The 18,490-nt window shown below is 33.0% G+C and overlaps 1 protein-coding gene across 1 annotated transcript in view; it reads left to right on the top strand.

Annotated features, from left to right (window-relative positions):
* Positions 1-2,346: 2,346 nt before the first annotated feature.
* LOC111057083 overlaps positions 2,347-18,490 on the top strand; it is a 66,960-nt gene continuing 50,816 nt past the window's right edge. The window contains exons 1-6 of the mRNA XM_039439444.1: positions 2,347-2,496; positions 3,168-3,446; positions 6,494-7,418; positions 10,318-10,536; positions 14,044-14,155; positions 17,848-18,055. Coding sequence (XP_039295378.1) covers positions 3,170-3,446; positions 6,494-7,418; positions 10,318-10,536; positions 14,044-14,155; positions 17,848-18,055 — 1,741 coding nt within the window. The 5' untranslated portion in view covers positions 2,347-2,496; positions 3,168-3,169. The remainder of the gene's footprint in view (positions 2,497-3,167; positions 3,447-6,493; positions 7,419-10,317; positions 10,537-14,043; positions 14,156-17,847; positions 18,056-18,490) is intronic.

Genomic DNA, 18,490 nt, shown 5'->3' with positions numbered 1-18,490 from the left:
TCAACAGTGTATAAGAAGCATGTTATCTAACAGCTATTAGAAGAAAGTAGTGAATTCAGTTCCCATAACCAGTTCCGTTCATTCAACTTCTCAGCACTATCAACGTAAACTTGAACGTGACGTTTTACCGGCAAGGTCATAGTCCACTTTTTCAGATAATTCTTGATACAACTTACTTAGTGATCGATCGATAAGTTGAATGATATTATCTCATTGGTTAATGAACCTTCATTTTAATGGTTACCTATAATTTATACCTATTTCTTCACACCTCATTCTGAAAACAATAAAATAAAGTAATAATATACAGTCCTGTGTTCTCATGAACTGTGTGATAAAGGTACCTATATTTTTAAATACTGTACTCACCTTTCTTTTCAAGGTGACTGAATAGCTGAATACTTATAGTTTATTTTAATTTCTTCTTCAATGCTGTTTTCCATCACGAACTGCTCATTATTAAATCACTTTTTGCTATTAGAAAAAACGACTATCAGTCAGATATTTTACAATGAATGAATTATTACTTTACAATATATAAATAATATTTTATGAATTATTAATTTACTTACAATAAATAAACAACACAGCTTTGTTCAAAGACAGAACAACTGTGTTGAACAGAATTTATTTATTGTAAAATATGTGACTGTTAGTCGTTTTTTCTAATAGCAAGAAGTGATTACTTCTTTTGTCTTCATCCTACTTAAATTGTTATATTAAATCTTGTAATAATTAATATTAGTCTTGCACTTTACAACAATACTCTTGGTTTTCTTGTTTGACGGACGCGTTTCGTGGCACTGAGCCACAACCTCAGCGAACAATAAGGAATAGCTATAGGTACTGAGGATTTGTAAGGTTGTTGTTTTTCAGTACCTAACTACTACTTGTACGCTGAGGATGTGACTCAGTGCCACGAAACGCGTCCGTCAAACAAGGAAACAATGTGTATTGTTGTAAAAGTGCAAGATAATATTGATTTTTTAATTAATTTTTTACAAGATATCTTTTTATATGTTTCAATGTATTATTTTTACTACTTAGCGTGTGTTCTCTCGTGAAGAAATGGAATTTTATTCTCATAGAATTCGTTGAACAAAGACAACGTCAAGTTAAAAAGTAAACAATATTACTGTACACAAAGAATGTAACTTGACGTTACAAAATTCAAAGTCGATTTTGAAATTCAAGTAAGATAATTCTGACAGTCTAAAAGCACAATTAGATAATCCGACGTCATGGTATACCAGGACCTCCTATATACTAGTAGTATATATTACTATATCAATCAATCAAAAATAATGTATTGATTTTCTCCTTTATCATAACTGTATAACATTTGAAGCATTGTGAAACATAAAGGACGTATTTTTATAGTACTCTATCCTGAAAAACGTTACATTCTTTCCTCTGTTGCATATCCATACTTTTCCACTAATGAAATAAATAAAACTTGAATTTTCAAAACACTTATAAAGTGAAAATGCACTTCCTATTGGTAGTAACGATCGTTTCGACCTGGTGTGGGTCGTCATCAGACTGTAGAAAGTGCATTTTCAATTCATAAGTGTTTTAAAAACGAAGTTTAACATTCTTCCATTTATAAGGTGGGATACATTGCCTCTAAGGATCTCCCCTTCCCTCTTTGTATTCAACTCTGGGATGTTTTTGCTTGAGACATCTTATAAAAATGATTATATTTCCGTTCCCTATGTGTTACAATGATTTTGTCAAAAACTTGTTATACCCCAAAATTTTAATCTCATCTATGACACTTTTATTGTGAATCTAAACTCATGTATTCAGTCTAATTGTGATTATGAAAAATTCCTCACTTAAAAAATATTTCGAAGAAATTTTTACCCACCTCGTTAGCATAAATTTATATGAAGATTTTAGTCAATAAATTAATTTAAATATATGCAATGATATTTCTCCAAGTAGCTTATATTTTTGTAAAAAGTAGTCTCGCTTACTAATTTTGCTGATGTTCCTTCTCTTTCTCTTTTCTTCGAATTCCTCATTTTTCCACTTATCTTTACCCTTCATTCCTTACTTTTAACGGTACCCTCTACCAGCCATAAATGAAAAACCATAGTTTGCTATATGCGGTTTTTTCCTTTTATTCTATTAAGCACAATCCACCGAGAAGTTTTTAATATTTTTGTATTTGAATGTCTATTGTGTGTTTTCATTGAATGTGATAGATTTGAGGTTAAATTTAAAAGAAAATAAAGTCAAAAATTCAAATATCAATAAATTACAATACGCTCTTTTCAAAGCACGCGCTATCAATATCGATTCACCTTCCATATCGACCATATTGATCGATCATTCAGCCACAGTGATTCAGCTTCATGTTTTCGCCGCAACGCAGCGCTTATTTTCGAATTATTTTGTTGTATCACGCAAGGTCCTAACCAAATCAACATTAGCGGCGTTTTCCATAAATTTAGACATTTGTTTGGTATTTAAAAAAATAATAAACTGCAGGTAAGCACAATAAATTATTCATTTTAAATTTAAATCAATTGATATAGAAAGATTTTATGAAAGTTAATTTGAATAACTGAATGTTTACAAGGGTACTGCAGTGAAACTGAAACCCCATTGTAGATGCTTGACAACGCACGTATAGCCTATTCAGTTCTTATGATAAAATGAAATTTACAATAAATTAAACACTGTACAGTTGTTAAAATAGGCATAGTATCGCTAGTATATTATCTACTTAGAAATTTGATAACCTTATATCCGTCAATATAGCCTACATGATCTTGTATGATGCTTCCCAATTCAAAATTATTTCAGAAATAATTTCGTAAGTCTTTTTATTCGTTCACTGTGTGCTTCAAGCTTTTTAATTTAATAATTCATTTTTTACTATACATAAGACATAGTATAAAACTACAAATAATAATATAACGTAACGTGAAAATATTACTAAGTTAACCTAACTTTTTTGGATCTTTGAGAATTTAAGTTTCTGATGGTTAAGTAAAGGTAATGCCATATTCAGCTTTTGTTGTTTAAAATTAAAATATAGTTATTAACTATTTTTCTATCAAAGTCCATATTATTACCTAGTTCTTGTACATGAAAAGGATTAGGCTAGTATCCTTTGTTTAGAATGTTTCTACGACAAACGTTCTTGCTTTTCACAGAAATGGATTTGCCAGCCCAAGCTGTTATGCAGCTAAAAATGTTCATCAGTTTGGTGAAAGCCAACCCCGACATCTTGCACAACCCAAAACTCAGTTTTTTCAAGGAGTTCATCGAGTCATTTGGAGGTAAAATTCCACCACCGTCCAAGGAGAGTCAGCCACCTCCAAAATCTTCTCCTTCTACTGCTCCTTCTGGGGATGCGAAAAAACCTGATGAAACACCTGCTGAACCAGAAAGCGAAGAAAGTGATCTAGAACTGGATAATAGTGGAGTTATTGGTATGTTTTCAATTTTCTATTATTACTTTTTACTTATTGTAAGTGTTTGTGCCATTTTCTAGACTGGAGATTGTTTTTACTCGAATTGGCAAACTCAATTTATTTTAAAATAATTTTGTAGTTCTTTCTGCTTCGATAAATATTGAGAAAGTTTGCTTTAATTTGGATATAACTATGTTTCAATATTTAAAAAGATACCCAGTCTAAGTGGGCTATAGCGGGGGTCCGTTTGACCCAACTTCCATTCGTTCCAATATAGCCTACTACTTGTACCTATATCACAAAAACTATAAAACTACTTGACCCAGTATCTGTAGACTACTATTTCGGTAAGTCTGCAATGTTCTAGGCTTAGGACCAAGCCAAATGAGGCGTTTTATCTGCCGATTAGGTTGGCATTTGGAAATCAACTAATCTAAGAGAATTCTGCCATGCCGACTCGAATGAAAAACGCCTCATGTGCATTGGCCCTTAGTTTATTCTCTACACTCTACTATATACAGGAAATCACCTTTAAAGGCATTCACAGTCCAAAAGGCCTTGATTGCTTTTCTACTCAGACTGACAAATATTTTGCTTTTTTATAGATAAATCTTTATTAGTTTTTCTATTCTTAATGATAGATCTGTATTATTTTTAAAATTTTAAGGTTATATTGAGACTAGCCTACCTGGAATTTGACTAGACCTTGGCAATTTTATTTGAAAATAATTCTATTCAATTAATTACAAGAAATGATAGTATTCAGCGCTTATAATACAAAACAATAAGACTAGTTTTACCTGAGTATTTTGATGGGCTGTAGGTTTAATTTATTCGTTTATTAATACAATATTACAAATGATATAGCTATACTGATACTGTAGTTTTCATCTGATCTACCCTATCAATGTTATTAAATTATTGATACTAAAAATGTTTTCCTCAAATGGTTTTCTTCAGCAAACAATTCAACATCTCACAAAAAAATTTCCTTTTCAAAGCGATGAAACCGGTTCAATACTACACATAATTATTATTCAATAGTACCTAGCAATATTGTTCAAGTGATTACAAGAGACGTGATGAAACGAAAATAAACATATGGTCTGAAAATCATGGGAGTCATGAAAGGAAATTAGTTGAATGGCAATGCTACCATAATTAAAAGAATAAGTGCCGGTTGCACAAAATTTGAATCGTGGTTAATTCTACGAGAACCAATCAGAGAAGCTGTCTTTTCAAAAAAGCCATCCTGTACACACTGAGGTATAATACTGTCTATAGTATATTTATTACATAATAACATGCCTTATTATTATATACTTTATTATTATAAAAATAATAGGCTGGAGGGATGAAGATTACGTCGTGGAAACGGTTAATTTGATTTTTGATTGCTCCTCGTGAAATTAATCACGGTTAAAGTTTAACCGGCTTTTGCGCAAATGGGCCAAAGACGTTTATGTCGCCAATAATATTTGTGGTATCCTTATTATTTCAATTATGGAGAGATACCAACATCTCTTACCATACAATCAAATTATCAATGTCAGAATAAACAAATTTGAACGGCATTTCTAGCATAGACAAAGTGTCCCATCGCCAGTCCACTGGCGCTAATAATAGAATATCTTGGTCAAAGATCCATCCGAAATAAAATAAAACCTTTTTTGGAGCTATTTACCTACGGTTTGGTACTCTAGCCAGAATCATGTGTTACAGTGCGCTCTTTTATAAAACCGTACTTCAATAATATGTGCGATATTTTTTCTATTTCAATTTTCAACACCGAATACTTTGGTCTACATTTCTACATTTAAGGTGAGTGGAAAACACAACCGTCTTCTAATTATATATTATATTGTTCTACCATCATTCATCAGGTCGAAAACATTACAATATTGAAAATAAAGACACAGGTTTTAGTCTAAAACTTTTCCTCTTCTTAAATTTAGTTCATTAAATTTGTAAAACAAACTGTGCCCACTACTTGAGAATATATTATTGCATTGTAGACTGTAATATTTCTGACCGAGCTTCTAAGGTGTTTAATATGTCTGAAGTATTCGAAAATCTTTAAAACCAAAAAATATAATATCTGAATTTTTGTATAATTCTTTCGAATTTTGTCACACTTGGGAATCTCAAATACAAAGTTGGCTTATAATTTTGAATTGTAAGAATTCTCATCAATTATTTTATTGTTATAGTGTTTCAAATCAAAATTACTTAAATTCACATGAAATGTTCAGCAATAGTATATTTGTTTGCCTTTTTGCTGGTGGGGATACTTTTACGGGAAGGTCCCTCGTGATGAAATTTTCTGTTCAATTGAATTTAAACATGCTAATAGGCCTTACTGAATTAGGCAACTATGATTTAATTGATATCATCGGGTAATCAATAATATTTTTATAATAATAAAGTATATAATGATATGGAGGTGAAGAGGATAAAGGTGATAAGAAATTGTTTTTGGAAACTTGTGAAGATTTTTACTCATAGGAGGAACATATTCAGTATATATATTTTACGATTTAATATTCACCATTTTAATTAAATTTTATCCGGTCAGAATAGCCAGGACGACTAAAGCTTGATTCGCAAACAGTAAAAATAAAAATCTCATGAGTTCGACTATTCCTATTCAGCCCGACAGAGCGAGTATGAATAGCCCCATTAGAACTTGGGAATTTTATTTCTACTATTCACTATTCACTAGGCGATACACCCTTCAGTCTGCTAGCGCTACCTGGTCGTGGGTTGAATTCCGCAGGTAGGCATGGACGTTTTTTCATCTTATCAAATCACCATCTCACTTTTCATCACCCACGCCCAAGAAAAAGCTCATGTGAATATCATTCGCAAAAAATAATTGAATCTTTGATTAAAAAATCTCCAATTTAAAAACTTTGAAGACCTTTAACTCGAAACTTTCAAAATGTTTCTTATCACCTTTATCCATACCCCTTCAATTATGAATGGATTTATGATTATACCACTGTAATTATTAGTATTTACTTTGCTGTTGTGTTTGAATGACGATGTTTTCTTGTTTTTTAAAGTTGCCGAGATGGAAGAACCACATGCTGAACAACAGGAGGTGGTAATCAGAATTTTAAGTGCCGATGAGATTATGCAGAGGCAAGCGTCACAAAGAGGTACGGAGGAGGTGGTTGTACCTGGTGATATTTTGCAGCATACAACGTTACAGAGAGATACAGAGATGGTAGCTTCAGATGCTGAAGAGATTTTGTCACAGAGAGATACGGAGATGGTAGTAGCAGATTCAAATGCTGAAGAGATTTTGTCACAGAGAGATACGGAGATGGTAGTAGCAGATTCAAATGCTGAAGAGATTTTGCCACAGAGAGATACGGAGATGGTAGTAGCAGATTCAAATGCTGAAGAGATTTTGTCACAGAGAGATACGGAGATGGTAGTAGCCGATTCAAATGCTGAAGAGATTTTGCCACAGAGAGATACGGAGATGGTAGTAGCAGATTCAAATGCTGAAGAGATTTTGCCACAGAGAGATACGGAGATGGTAGTAGCAGATTCAAATGCTGAAGAGATTTTGCCACAGAGAGATACAGAGGTGGCAGTCACTCCTTCAGATTCCGGAGAGCTTGTGCTATGGCGACCTTCAGAAAGTTACACTGAGATAGTGATAGCAGCATCAGATGCCGAAGAGCTTCTACAGAGTGATATGGAGGTGGTAATAGCGGCTTCAACTGTGGAAGAGCTTTTGCAGCAGCAAATATCACAGAGAGACACGGGGCAGGTGATAGCGGCCTCGGATGCTGACGAGCTTTTGCAGCAGCAAATATCACAGAGAGACACGGGGCAGGTGATAGCTGCCTCAGATGCTGACGAGCTTTTGAAGCGGCGACCCTCTGTGAGACTGCCGGGTGTCAGGGAGGGCAGCTGTATATACGGCGACGGTGATGGCTACTTCTATCATGTGTCCTGGGAGAAGGCCGAAGCAAGGTAATTTCACATTTTGCAAGTCAGTTCAGTTTCAAGACTTAAGATTCTTTGTGCCGGTTAAATTTTAATCCTGATTAATCTCACGTTTTTGGTTCGAAATTTTCCAGTTTTATTAAAAATTTAAGTTTTTGGAATAATTGTTTATAATTCTGTGAAATTTAGTTATTTATCATAACTACAGGGTGACACAGAATAACGGGAACTTTTAAAAACGCTAAACATTAGTGGGAAGGGCAAAAATGTATTCTATTCAAACTAATGTTCAAGACTTACCATTTGAGAATTTTCATTTTTTTTTCATTTTTACAAGAAAGCACTTAAATTATCAATAACATCTATCACTTTTTGACAATTACTTTTTAAGATTGAAATCTGTGTTGACGATTCCTCAACGCTGCAACATCTGCGTTTTCTGGTCCCATGATTTGTCCTGTCCACCTGCGATTTTCCGATTGTGGAGCTATCTCAAATCAAAGTTTTCACAACTTGACCAATAACTGTGGTTGAATCATAAAAGACAATTCAAAATGAAATTAACAATATCCCAGCTGAAATGTTGCAGCAGTAGTTAAGGAATCTCAACACAGATTTCAAGAGTGTATTCGTGCAGGAGGAAGCCATCTTGAAGAAGTAATTGTTAAAACGTGATAGATGTTATAATTAATTCTCAAATGGCAAGTCTTGAACTTTACATTAGTTTGAATAAAATCATTTTTGCCCTTCCCACTAATGTTTTATGGCGTTTTTAAAAGTTCCCGTTATTCTGTGTTACCCTGTATTTTTAATTGAAAATTTCTTTGTTTTTTGAAGTGTAAATTGTTATTTTTATGAGTGATAATAGCTTAACCAATATTTTGATTTGGACTGTAGTATAAATTTGAAGAGGGTGAGTTTTGGGCATAAGCCTGTTGTGCCTCCTCATATAAGTGTGATAATACATAGCTAGATAAATAAATAAACTAATCAAAGAAGCCTATTTTTCGAAAAAGTCTTCTCTGATTGGTTCTCGTGAAATTAATCAGGATTAAAATTTAACCGGTTTTTGTGCAACCGGCACTTTATTTGCTGAACTAAACTACATGTTGACCAACATAGTTACCACTCTTCATTTTCCACCGCTTGGAAGGTGGTAATATAGGCCTGTGACATTAAGGGCTTGTCTCCGAGCTCGGGGTTTAGCTAGTATTTACGGCGTAGTCGCAGTTTTTATGATAATCTTCTCATTTCTATAATTGGAGACGTTTTTCCCATTTTTGAAACATTCATAAATACATAAATACATTCATAATAGCTGAAACGTTACAATATTTCCTCTTTATTTTATTTTTTGTTCAATTTTCTAGTTTTTCGAAATGTAATTTCAGCGTAGACTTAAGCTGCGTTTACACCAAAGTTATCAACAAAATGTTAATAACTTAATACTAATAGATTCTATTAGATTGAACGGAACTTGACAAACACATAATGTTCAATCTAATAGAATCCATGAGGATTAAGCAGGTAAGTAGTTAAGTAGATAAGTTGGTGTAAACGTAGACTACGCCCTGTTTCGGAAAGCCAATTTTCTGACTCCAGCTGTTTGAAGTATAGCTGTTAAAATCCCGAGCTCGGTAACCGGCCCTTGAGTTAAAAAGTTATTGATGGATTGTATCATTACGTATTCGATCTGCTTCGTCCTATTTACTTATACTATTTATTTATACTATTACTTGTACCTATAGAAATACTCATAGAAATATAAAAAAATCTGGCGTGGCGCACTCACACAACTTTCCTTGCCATTATGAAAATTGATCAACTGACGCTAGTGTTTACACGCATCTCAAGTCTACTATTCAAAGATTTGAGCCAGCTGGTGACAGGACAATAACGCTGCAGACACACGAGCTCTGCTATCTCTTCATAATGAATGATTTAATAGAATAAATTTACAGTTGCCAACAGTTTGCAATTGAATAATCACATTTTCTCGAATTTCGAGTTTCTTTTCAAATTTAGATGAAAATATTACTGAACATTACTTGTAGAGATTATTATGTTCTTTTACACTTGAGATTTTTTGTTCAAATTGTATCTGAAAAGCCTGATAATTGGGAACCTAAAATCAAACTTTGCATAGATGCGGCGGAGCTCCTGAAATGTTTACATATATGGGACTTGTGGCAGTTGATTGAGCTTATCAATGACTATTCCAGGTATAAATTTGATCAAAATCGTTGGAGACGTTTTTGAGAAAATCGCAAAAAAACCCTGTTTTTGACATTTTCGCCATTTTAGCTGCCATCTTGAATTGCATTTGGTCGAAATTGTTCGTGTTGGATCCGTATAGGGGAAGGACCTTAAGCTCCAAATTTCAAGTCATTCCGTTAATTGGGAGATGATATATCGTGTACACAGACACACATACTACACTCATACACACACACACACACACACCACACACACCACACACACCACACACACACACACACACACACACACACACAGACCAATACCCAAAAACCACTTTCTTGGACTCAGGGAACCTTGAAACCTATAGATATTTAGAAATAGGTGTACCTTAATTTTTTTTGGAAAGCAATACTTTCCTTACCTATGGTAATAGGGCAAGGCAAGGAAAGTAATACGAAATAAAATTATATACTGATACTCAATATAGACGATGTTATTGATAAATTGTATCACTACAATTTTTTGGACTCAGGGGACCTTGAAACCTATAGAAATTTAGAAATAGGGGTACCTTAATTTTTTTTGGAAAGCAATACTTTCCTTACCTATGGTAATAGGGCAAGGCAAGGAAAGTAATGCACAATAAAATTATATACTGATACTCAATATAGACGATGTTATTGATAAATTGTATCATTACATATTTGATCTGCTTTGTCCCATACAGATACCTGGTCTGCGTTCGTAAACAGTACGGCTGTAAGGCGAGGGCGAGGATGGGATTAGCGAATGGTGACCCGATCATCCTCTCTGAGAAAAGCCCGAAACACAACCATGAGAGAGACACCACTAGGGCGACTCAGATTTCTTTTCTGTCGCGATTGAAGCGGAGGGCCAAAACAGAGAGAATCAGTCTGCAAAAGATATTCGATGACGAAGCTATGAGGTATTTCCCATTTCATCTACTCTTCATACAGTTTTTGCTTTTGGTGAGGCTTGGTGATATCATAGAGAAACAATAGCATAAATAGATATCCCATGGTATAGGGAGTTTATGTGCGTCTGTGTACACGATATCTCATCTCCCAATTAACGGAATGACTTGAAATTTGGAACTTAAGGTCCTTACAATATAAGGATCCGACACGAACAATTTCGATCAAATACAATTCAAGATGGCGGCTGAAATGGCGAAAATGTTGTCGAAAACAGGGTTTTTCGCGATTTTCTTGAAAACGGCTCCAACGATTTTGATTAAATTTATATCTAAAATAGTAATATTGATAAGCTCTATCAACTGCCACAAGTCCCATACATGTAAAAATTTCAGGAGCTCCGCCCCATCCATGCAAAGTTTGATTTTAGATTTCCAATTATCAGGCTTCAAATACAACTTGAACAAAAAATTTCAAGTGGAAAAGATTGAGCATGAAAGTCTCTACAATTAATGTTCAGTAACATTTTCACCTAAAATTGAAAATAAGCTCGAACTTCGATAAAATGTGATTATTCAATTGCAAACTGTTGGCAACTGTTGATTCTATGAAATCATTCACTATGTAGAGATAGCAGACTTCATGTGTCTCCAGCGTTATTGTCTTGTCACCAGCTGGCACAGATCTTTGAATAGTAGACTTGAGATGCGCGTTAACATTAGCGTCAGGTGATCAATTTTCATAACGACAAAGAAAGTTGTGTGAGTGTGCCACACCAGATTTTTGCCTTTTGGTGAGGCGTGGTGTTATTTTTTTTTTCAAACATCTTTATTGCCCATAAAAACAAAATAAAAACTTACAAAAGAAATATTCTAGATTATAATATTATGCTATTTTACAAATAAATTAAAATTACATGGCACCACCCTGCAAGGGCAAAACCCTGACCGCTGAGTGAGAGTATCAGCTGTTTAGACAATATAAAAATTTACTAATAATCAAAGCTACAAAAAATCGAAGTTAACAACAAATTACTAGTAATTATAATATTTGACTGATGTCGAAAAAAATTTTTTGTATCACCCACTTATTTATCTGTTCCATCCTCTGTCTACCCCTATTAGAAAGAGATTCTGACAATGCATTTGGCATGATATTTATTATTTTTGAGCTAAGATACCCCAATTGTCTTCGCACTATTGTCAAATCTGAATAGTTAATATTATAAATGTTATGAGATGTAACTCTCAGGTTATACATAGAACGTTATTATTCACTGTAATTCATCCTTCCTCATCCATGCATAGTAGAGAAGTTTCTTTATAGAATTTGACGTACTGTCATCACTTTAAATTCGGCAAATGTTTCACTACTAGAAAAAGCCCTTGGCTTATTAAGAATTGCTTTTATTATCATTTTTTGAAATTTAAAAATTTTATTCATGAAAACATCATACGCTCCTCCCCATACCACTAACCCATATTGCAGCACCGATTGAACATAGGCAAAGTAAAGGACCCTAAGTAATTTAATGTCTAATATTTTACGGACTTTATAAAAGATAAAGGAAATAAATTTTAAGCGTTTACAATATATTCTATATGAGGCTCCCACTTAAGGTTACAATCAACCATGATGCCCAGATACTTTATAGATTTTTCATTTTTTAGTTGAGGGCATACACAATTCTTCCATTTCTCAAAATCACAATTTGTATGTATTTTTAAATTCATAGTATCATTTAGTTGACCAACTATTGTAGGAGAAAATGTAATATATTTAGTTTTTGATGTATTTATACTCAATGTATTAATATCAAGTCATTGTTTAACAATGGATATTACTCTTTCCGCTCTCGAGTAACGTCTCTAACCATGAGCGGTCCTTAACTATTACAGCCGTATCGTCAGCAAAGGAATTTTATTTCGAACTATCAATATTTAGTTTAAAGATGTCGTTGATATAAAGTAGAAATAAAATCGGGGACAAGACGGTACCTTGTGGTAATCCAAAGTCGTTGAGCTTTGTAGTATTTGATTTGCTTTGTCCCATACAGATACCTGGTCTGCGTTCGTAAACAGTACGGCTGTAAGGCGAGGGCGAGGATGGGATTAGCGAATGGTGACCCGATCATCCTCTCTGAGAAAAGCCCGAAACACAACCACGAAAGAGACACCACTAGGGCGACTCAGATTTCTTTTCTGTCGCGATTGAAGCGGAGGGCCAAAACAGAGAGAATCAGTCTGCAAAAGATATTCGATGACGAAGCAATGAGGTATTTCACATTTCATCTACTCTTCATACAGTTTTTGCTTTTGGTGAGGCTTGGTGATATCATAGAGAAACAATAGCATAAATAGATATCCCATGGTATAGGGAGTTTATGTCGCAACTTTTACTGTTATCTCAAGCCGATAGTCCACGTAGTTCTATCCCGTGAAGCTTTATGATGCTGGTAGTCTCTCATATTGTGCCATTCATACACTCTTACCCGGTCAAAACAGTAAAAATCGACAGTAATCGGCTTGGGATAACAGTAAAAGTTGCGACATAAACGCCCTATACCATGGGATATCTACTTACGCTATTGTTTCTTTATGGTGATATTTATCTACAGGGTATTGACGAACTTCCTACCAATACTCTAGGGCATTGTTCCTGGGTAAGAAGCATATTTAAACTGTCCGGAAGTCTTCAGTTACTCACACAGCGGTCACTTTGTTTTTTCACTTATATTTTTTCTAAAAATGGTTAAACATACAAAATTGAAACTTTGCACAATCATTCATCACAACTAGACAAAGCTACAAAAAATTATGATGATTTTTCAAATCCATAAAACAAAAGCAGCTATTCAAAATATTGTTTCTTGAATAACTCAGAAAGCGATGGTTTTACAAAAACTTTACAAGAAAAACTTTTTTTAGTAAATTAAATTGCCTATCGATTGATACCAGATGTTTTTAAAATTGGACTAATATTAACTGAGATATGGCAGTTTTAGTGGTTGGTGAACCACCTTTAGAGGGTAATGTAACGTTATTTTATTGTTTGAAAGACCTAAAATCGCTTACTATTAACATGCAATGAAAACTTGTACCTACCCTAGCCGACAATATTGTTGTAAATAAATTGAAGATTCTTGTTAAACTGAAAATTGTTGTTAAAATGGAAATTCCAAGTGTAAGAGAAGTCTAAATGAAATTGGAATAATAAACTAATATAGTTTAAAAATTGAAAATACAATGTGGTTGTTACGAAGAAATAGGTGTTGTTAAAAGATTATATTATTTCTAAATTGAAGTAAATTATTTCTCGGGTGCATTTATCCATTTGCCTGTTGCCAGTTACCACTGATTTTGTTATTGATGAAACCGGTAGGTGATTTTTTGATGAAGGCTGCTTTAAAATCCAAAAGCTTTTTTACAGCGTTTGGCTGTAAAACTTGTTTCGTTTGATTGTAATGTGTTAAATCTTAAAGTAAAGCATTGTTTGATCATGTTTCATTACATTTACAGGCATCCTGAGGCAGTGAACGTTATATCCAGGAAAAGTGCGGAACGATCTATGAAACGGGTTAAGAAGAGTCACAAACAAATCTGTAATGATACAATCTACTTTCAAGTAGTGTAATGTTCTTTTCCCTCGACTGTTTCCATGCCGAGTATGTTTAGTAATTATAAAACCTTATTTATTTCACCTTAATAGTCTGCCACATAGAGAACTATCTGCGATCCTATAGGCTTCTATATCCTAGATATAGTAGATACTTGAAGGATCGCAGATCGCTCTCTGTGTGGCCGGGCCATAATAGAGAGACATTTCTCAAAATTTATATGTCTAGTATGTATTTAATTATAATTATATTATTTAATTAATCATTAATTATTATTTATTTAATTGTATTGAATAATGAAAATGTGACTTTTAATTACGGATAAGATCGCATTTCAATAAATGATAACCATATTTTTACTTTATATGAGTTATTAGTTGAGTACGGTATGTATGTGTTAATTTTGATGTCATCCAATTATGTTTTTAAAAAACATTCACTATTTCAATAGTTTTTGTTTGTCAAGCAAACAAAACTGTAAAAACTTAGACAAATTGAGTTGTCTAAGAATGTAATTATTATGTAATAATATTTTTCATGGAATGCATGTGTTCGCTTATACCATAGAATAAGAATAGAGAGAGACCCTGAGTATTGTCTATGCGTATAATTAAATTAAAATCAAAACAATTAATTACAGCAAATTATTTACAACAAACCGGAACCTATATTGTTGCAAAAACAGTACTGAGTAGAAGTATGTAATCCATACATACGAAACTTTTTATATTTAATTCGTTTAGAATATTCCTATTATATTGTATTAAGAAGTGTATATTGCATTCCTTCTTTAAACAATTCAAACGTTCTCATCTGCATGGTTGAAAAGCATAGTTTTTCGTGTACAGAAGTTTTATAAAAACATTTGCATGATTGAGTCTGTTATTTTCTATGTAAGTGATATGTAAATAAAAATAATAAAACCTATATAAAAAATTACATGATTAGTATGTTATTTCCTATGTAAGTGTATAAATGTAAATAAAAATAATATGTATTTGTCAAATTTTATAAACAGTTGTTTCGTATTCATTTCCTATCTCCTTTCCCAATTTTTTCCGAATTTCAACTCTGTCCGTGTGTGTTGGGAATAGAATTTCTCTGCTAGCCCCGCCCACAACAAAGTCGAATAAATGTCTTTCCTCAAGAGAGTTGGGATATCACTTTCTCACTTTCTTGCCGTACTTCTAGTTCTATAGTATCCACCTAAACGACCCGGAATGAGCATTGAAACTCAGTATGTGACAATGAATTTCTGCCTTTTTGCCCTAAATGAAGTCTAACCTAACTTCACTTGGGTCACTGACAAGGGTATTCTATTCTCAGCGCAAAATCAAACACTTTCATCAGGTTGCGAAAAAGCCGGTTAAATTTCAATTTAATTTAAAGATTAATTTCACTAGGACCAAAGACTTTCTTTGATTGATTCTCGTGAAATTAATGATGATTGAAATTTAACCGGCACCTTTTGTCAGAAATGCCAATTAAATTTGTCTATGTCAGCATTGCCATTCAACTACCTAATTTCCTTTCATGATTGTCAGACCAAATTTTTATTTTCGTTTCATCACGTCTCTTGTAATCGTTCAAACCAGTTGCAATTGAAGATTTACAATAAATTTATTTGTTGCACCAATTCATCGTGTAATCTTTGAAATATTCTTTGAATCCATCATCGAATATATGTTTAATATTCAGTTACAATTTTCAATTTGAAGCAAAAGGTAAATCTCCAAATGAAGCCACTACTTCATACTAACACTTCTTAGGCTACTACCTAATAAACTTTACCAAATGTTACAAATTTAAGACACTTTTCTGTAGTATTGTTTTGTACGGTTTCATAGCTTTGAAAAGGCAATTTCAATGTGAGATCTTGAATAGGTTTTTGAAGAAAGGTTCATTTTAGTATCGATATTTTAGTGTCAGGTTAGATCTGATGATATGAAATTGCAGCCCAACAAAACTCAATATAATTAAGTAGTAATATATAACAATTGTGTAACATAGAATTATTATATGTATTGTTTCGTTTTTTCAAAGAAATATGAATTTCTAATATTAGTTTTTTGAGCAGAAGTAGTTGTTAAATGTGGCTAATGACTTTTGGTTATATTATTATTTTCTCGAATGATTGCATATGGCGATGTGTAAATGAGAAATATTTCTTTGTATATGTTTAAGCCCTATCATTTGATAAATTTGGCTAATAACTTAACATCTTTGTTGTGTTATTTCTTGTAATATTGAACTGTTGTTCATGAGAAATAATATATTCTATTCTATATTGAAACTAGTCTGGAGCTGGATTCTCACATATCATCATTAGTGTACGTGTCAGGTACCGAGATATATTTCTCCTATGAGTTCTAACGGGGCTTTACCCTTGCAACGAAAGAACAGAAAACACTGCGCTTTCTATCCATTCTATGCGATTACAGATGATTCCTAAAATTAAAATTGAAGTATGTTCATTGAAATTGAATGTATTGGATATGAAATTGAATGTATGTTCATTTATTTATTAATACAATTACAGATCATGTAGCTATCATTGTATGTATAACTTAAGGCTGTGCAAAGGCTAAAAATAAACTTTCTACTGGTGATATTTTTTAAAGTTTTTCGACTTGTATATCATCAAGCTATCAAAATGAAAAAGTTTTCTCAGGAAAACATTTTTTTCCGATCATTACTTTTTGAGATATGAGCGCCTAAAGTTTTAATTTTTCGGACAGAACATTTCGAATTCGGTAAGAGATTAATCCATGAGATTTAGAGGATCGATTCTCCATGGTATTGTTGATCTAGTAAAACAAAAGTTTTCTGGAAATATCAATTTTTGAGAAAGTTATTGAATTTACTAAAAATGACCAAAAATAACTTTTTGTTGAGTTATTTTATGCCATTTTTGGTAAATTGAATAACTTGATCAAAAATTGATACTTTCAGAAAATTTTAGTTTTACCAGATCAACAATATCATGAAGATTCAATCCTCCAAATACCATGGAGGTAATTCCTCTTACCGAATTTGAAATGTTCTGTCCCAAAAATTTAAACTTTAGGCGCTCATATCTGAAAAAGTAATGATCGGAAAAAAATGTTTTCCTGAGAAAACTTTTTCATTTTGATAGCTTGATGATATACGAATCGAAAAACTTTGAAAAATATCACCAGTAGAAAGTTTATTTCTAGCCTTTCCACAGCCTTAATAGTACCTATTCATTTTTCTTTTTAGTGCTACTGAAATTATTGAAACAAAATGAACGTTATCAAGTTCCCTTTTATTTTATTACAACTAATTTTAACTCTTCAAGAGTCATTTTCAAGTGTAGGCCTAATCACTTTGGCTCTCTAAGAGTTAAAACTAGTTGTGTTGTGGCTAAATAAGAGGTTACTTGATAACATTTATTGACCCGGTTGCACAATAGCCGGTTAGATTTCAACGTGATTAATTTCACGAGAGCCAATCAGAAAAGGTCTTTTTGAAAAGATGACTTCTCCAATTGGTTAAAACAAATCTCTCTGAAGAGATAAAACAAGAATACCTTAAGTTGAGAAAATATTATCGCTCTAATTCATGGAATTAATCACGGTTAAAATTTAACCGGCTTTTGTGCGACCGGCACATTGTGTTTCAATAACTATATAGTCAATGTTGTACGATTTTGGAATACTCTGTTCTGTTTTGGAATAATTTTCAGTTTTATCTTGAACTTTTTATTTCTATCAAAACAGAGAACCCAGATGTAGTGACCACCCCCCTCCCAGAGTACAACTGTGACCTTGAAGTTTCCGAAGAAAATTTTGAAAAATTCGAGCAACATAAAGGAGATGCTATCAGAGCTTATCAGGATGGCGAATACCAGAAAGCGTTCGACTGCTACACAAAGGCGATTGAGGCGAATCCTAGTGAGTACAACTCTTTTTATAAATTCATTTTTACCCAAATTGTCATCCCTTAAGGCGAACGCACGCAGTATAAGACGGACGTATGCAGACAGATGAAGGGAAATCCCTCCCCAGGTGTTCGAATATAAACGTGTAAGTAACAATAAGTAAAAAGGAGAAATTCCACAAATTTTCTGTGTCTAAATATCATAGAATGTTTGTCTGCCTGTTTCTTTTTAAAACATTCCAGAGACTCTTATCAGAGTGTAGGATTGTCAAAATTTATTACACACACACCTTAAAAAAGAAGAAAAAAATCACACAAAGGAACCCTCTTTACTAACATATTCTTCCATGAAATAGCTTTTCTGCTCCTTCTCAAAAACATATTCACAATTTTTCAAATGAGTAGAAAGTTTTCTAATTAATTATAAAATTAAAGGCCCATATCTTTTT

Source organism: Nilaparvata lugens, chromosome 12 (genome assembly GCF_014356525.2).
Source record: "Nilaparvata lugens isolate BPH chromosome 12, ASM1435652v1, whole genome shotgun sequence".
NCBI classification, from domain to species: Eukaryota; Metazoa; Arthropoda; class Insecta; order Hemiptera; family Delphacidae; genus Nilaparvata; species Nilaparvata lugens.
This window is presented reverse-complemented; position numbering and strand designations above follow the sequence as displayed.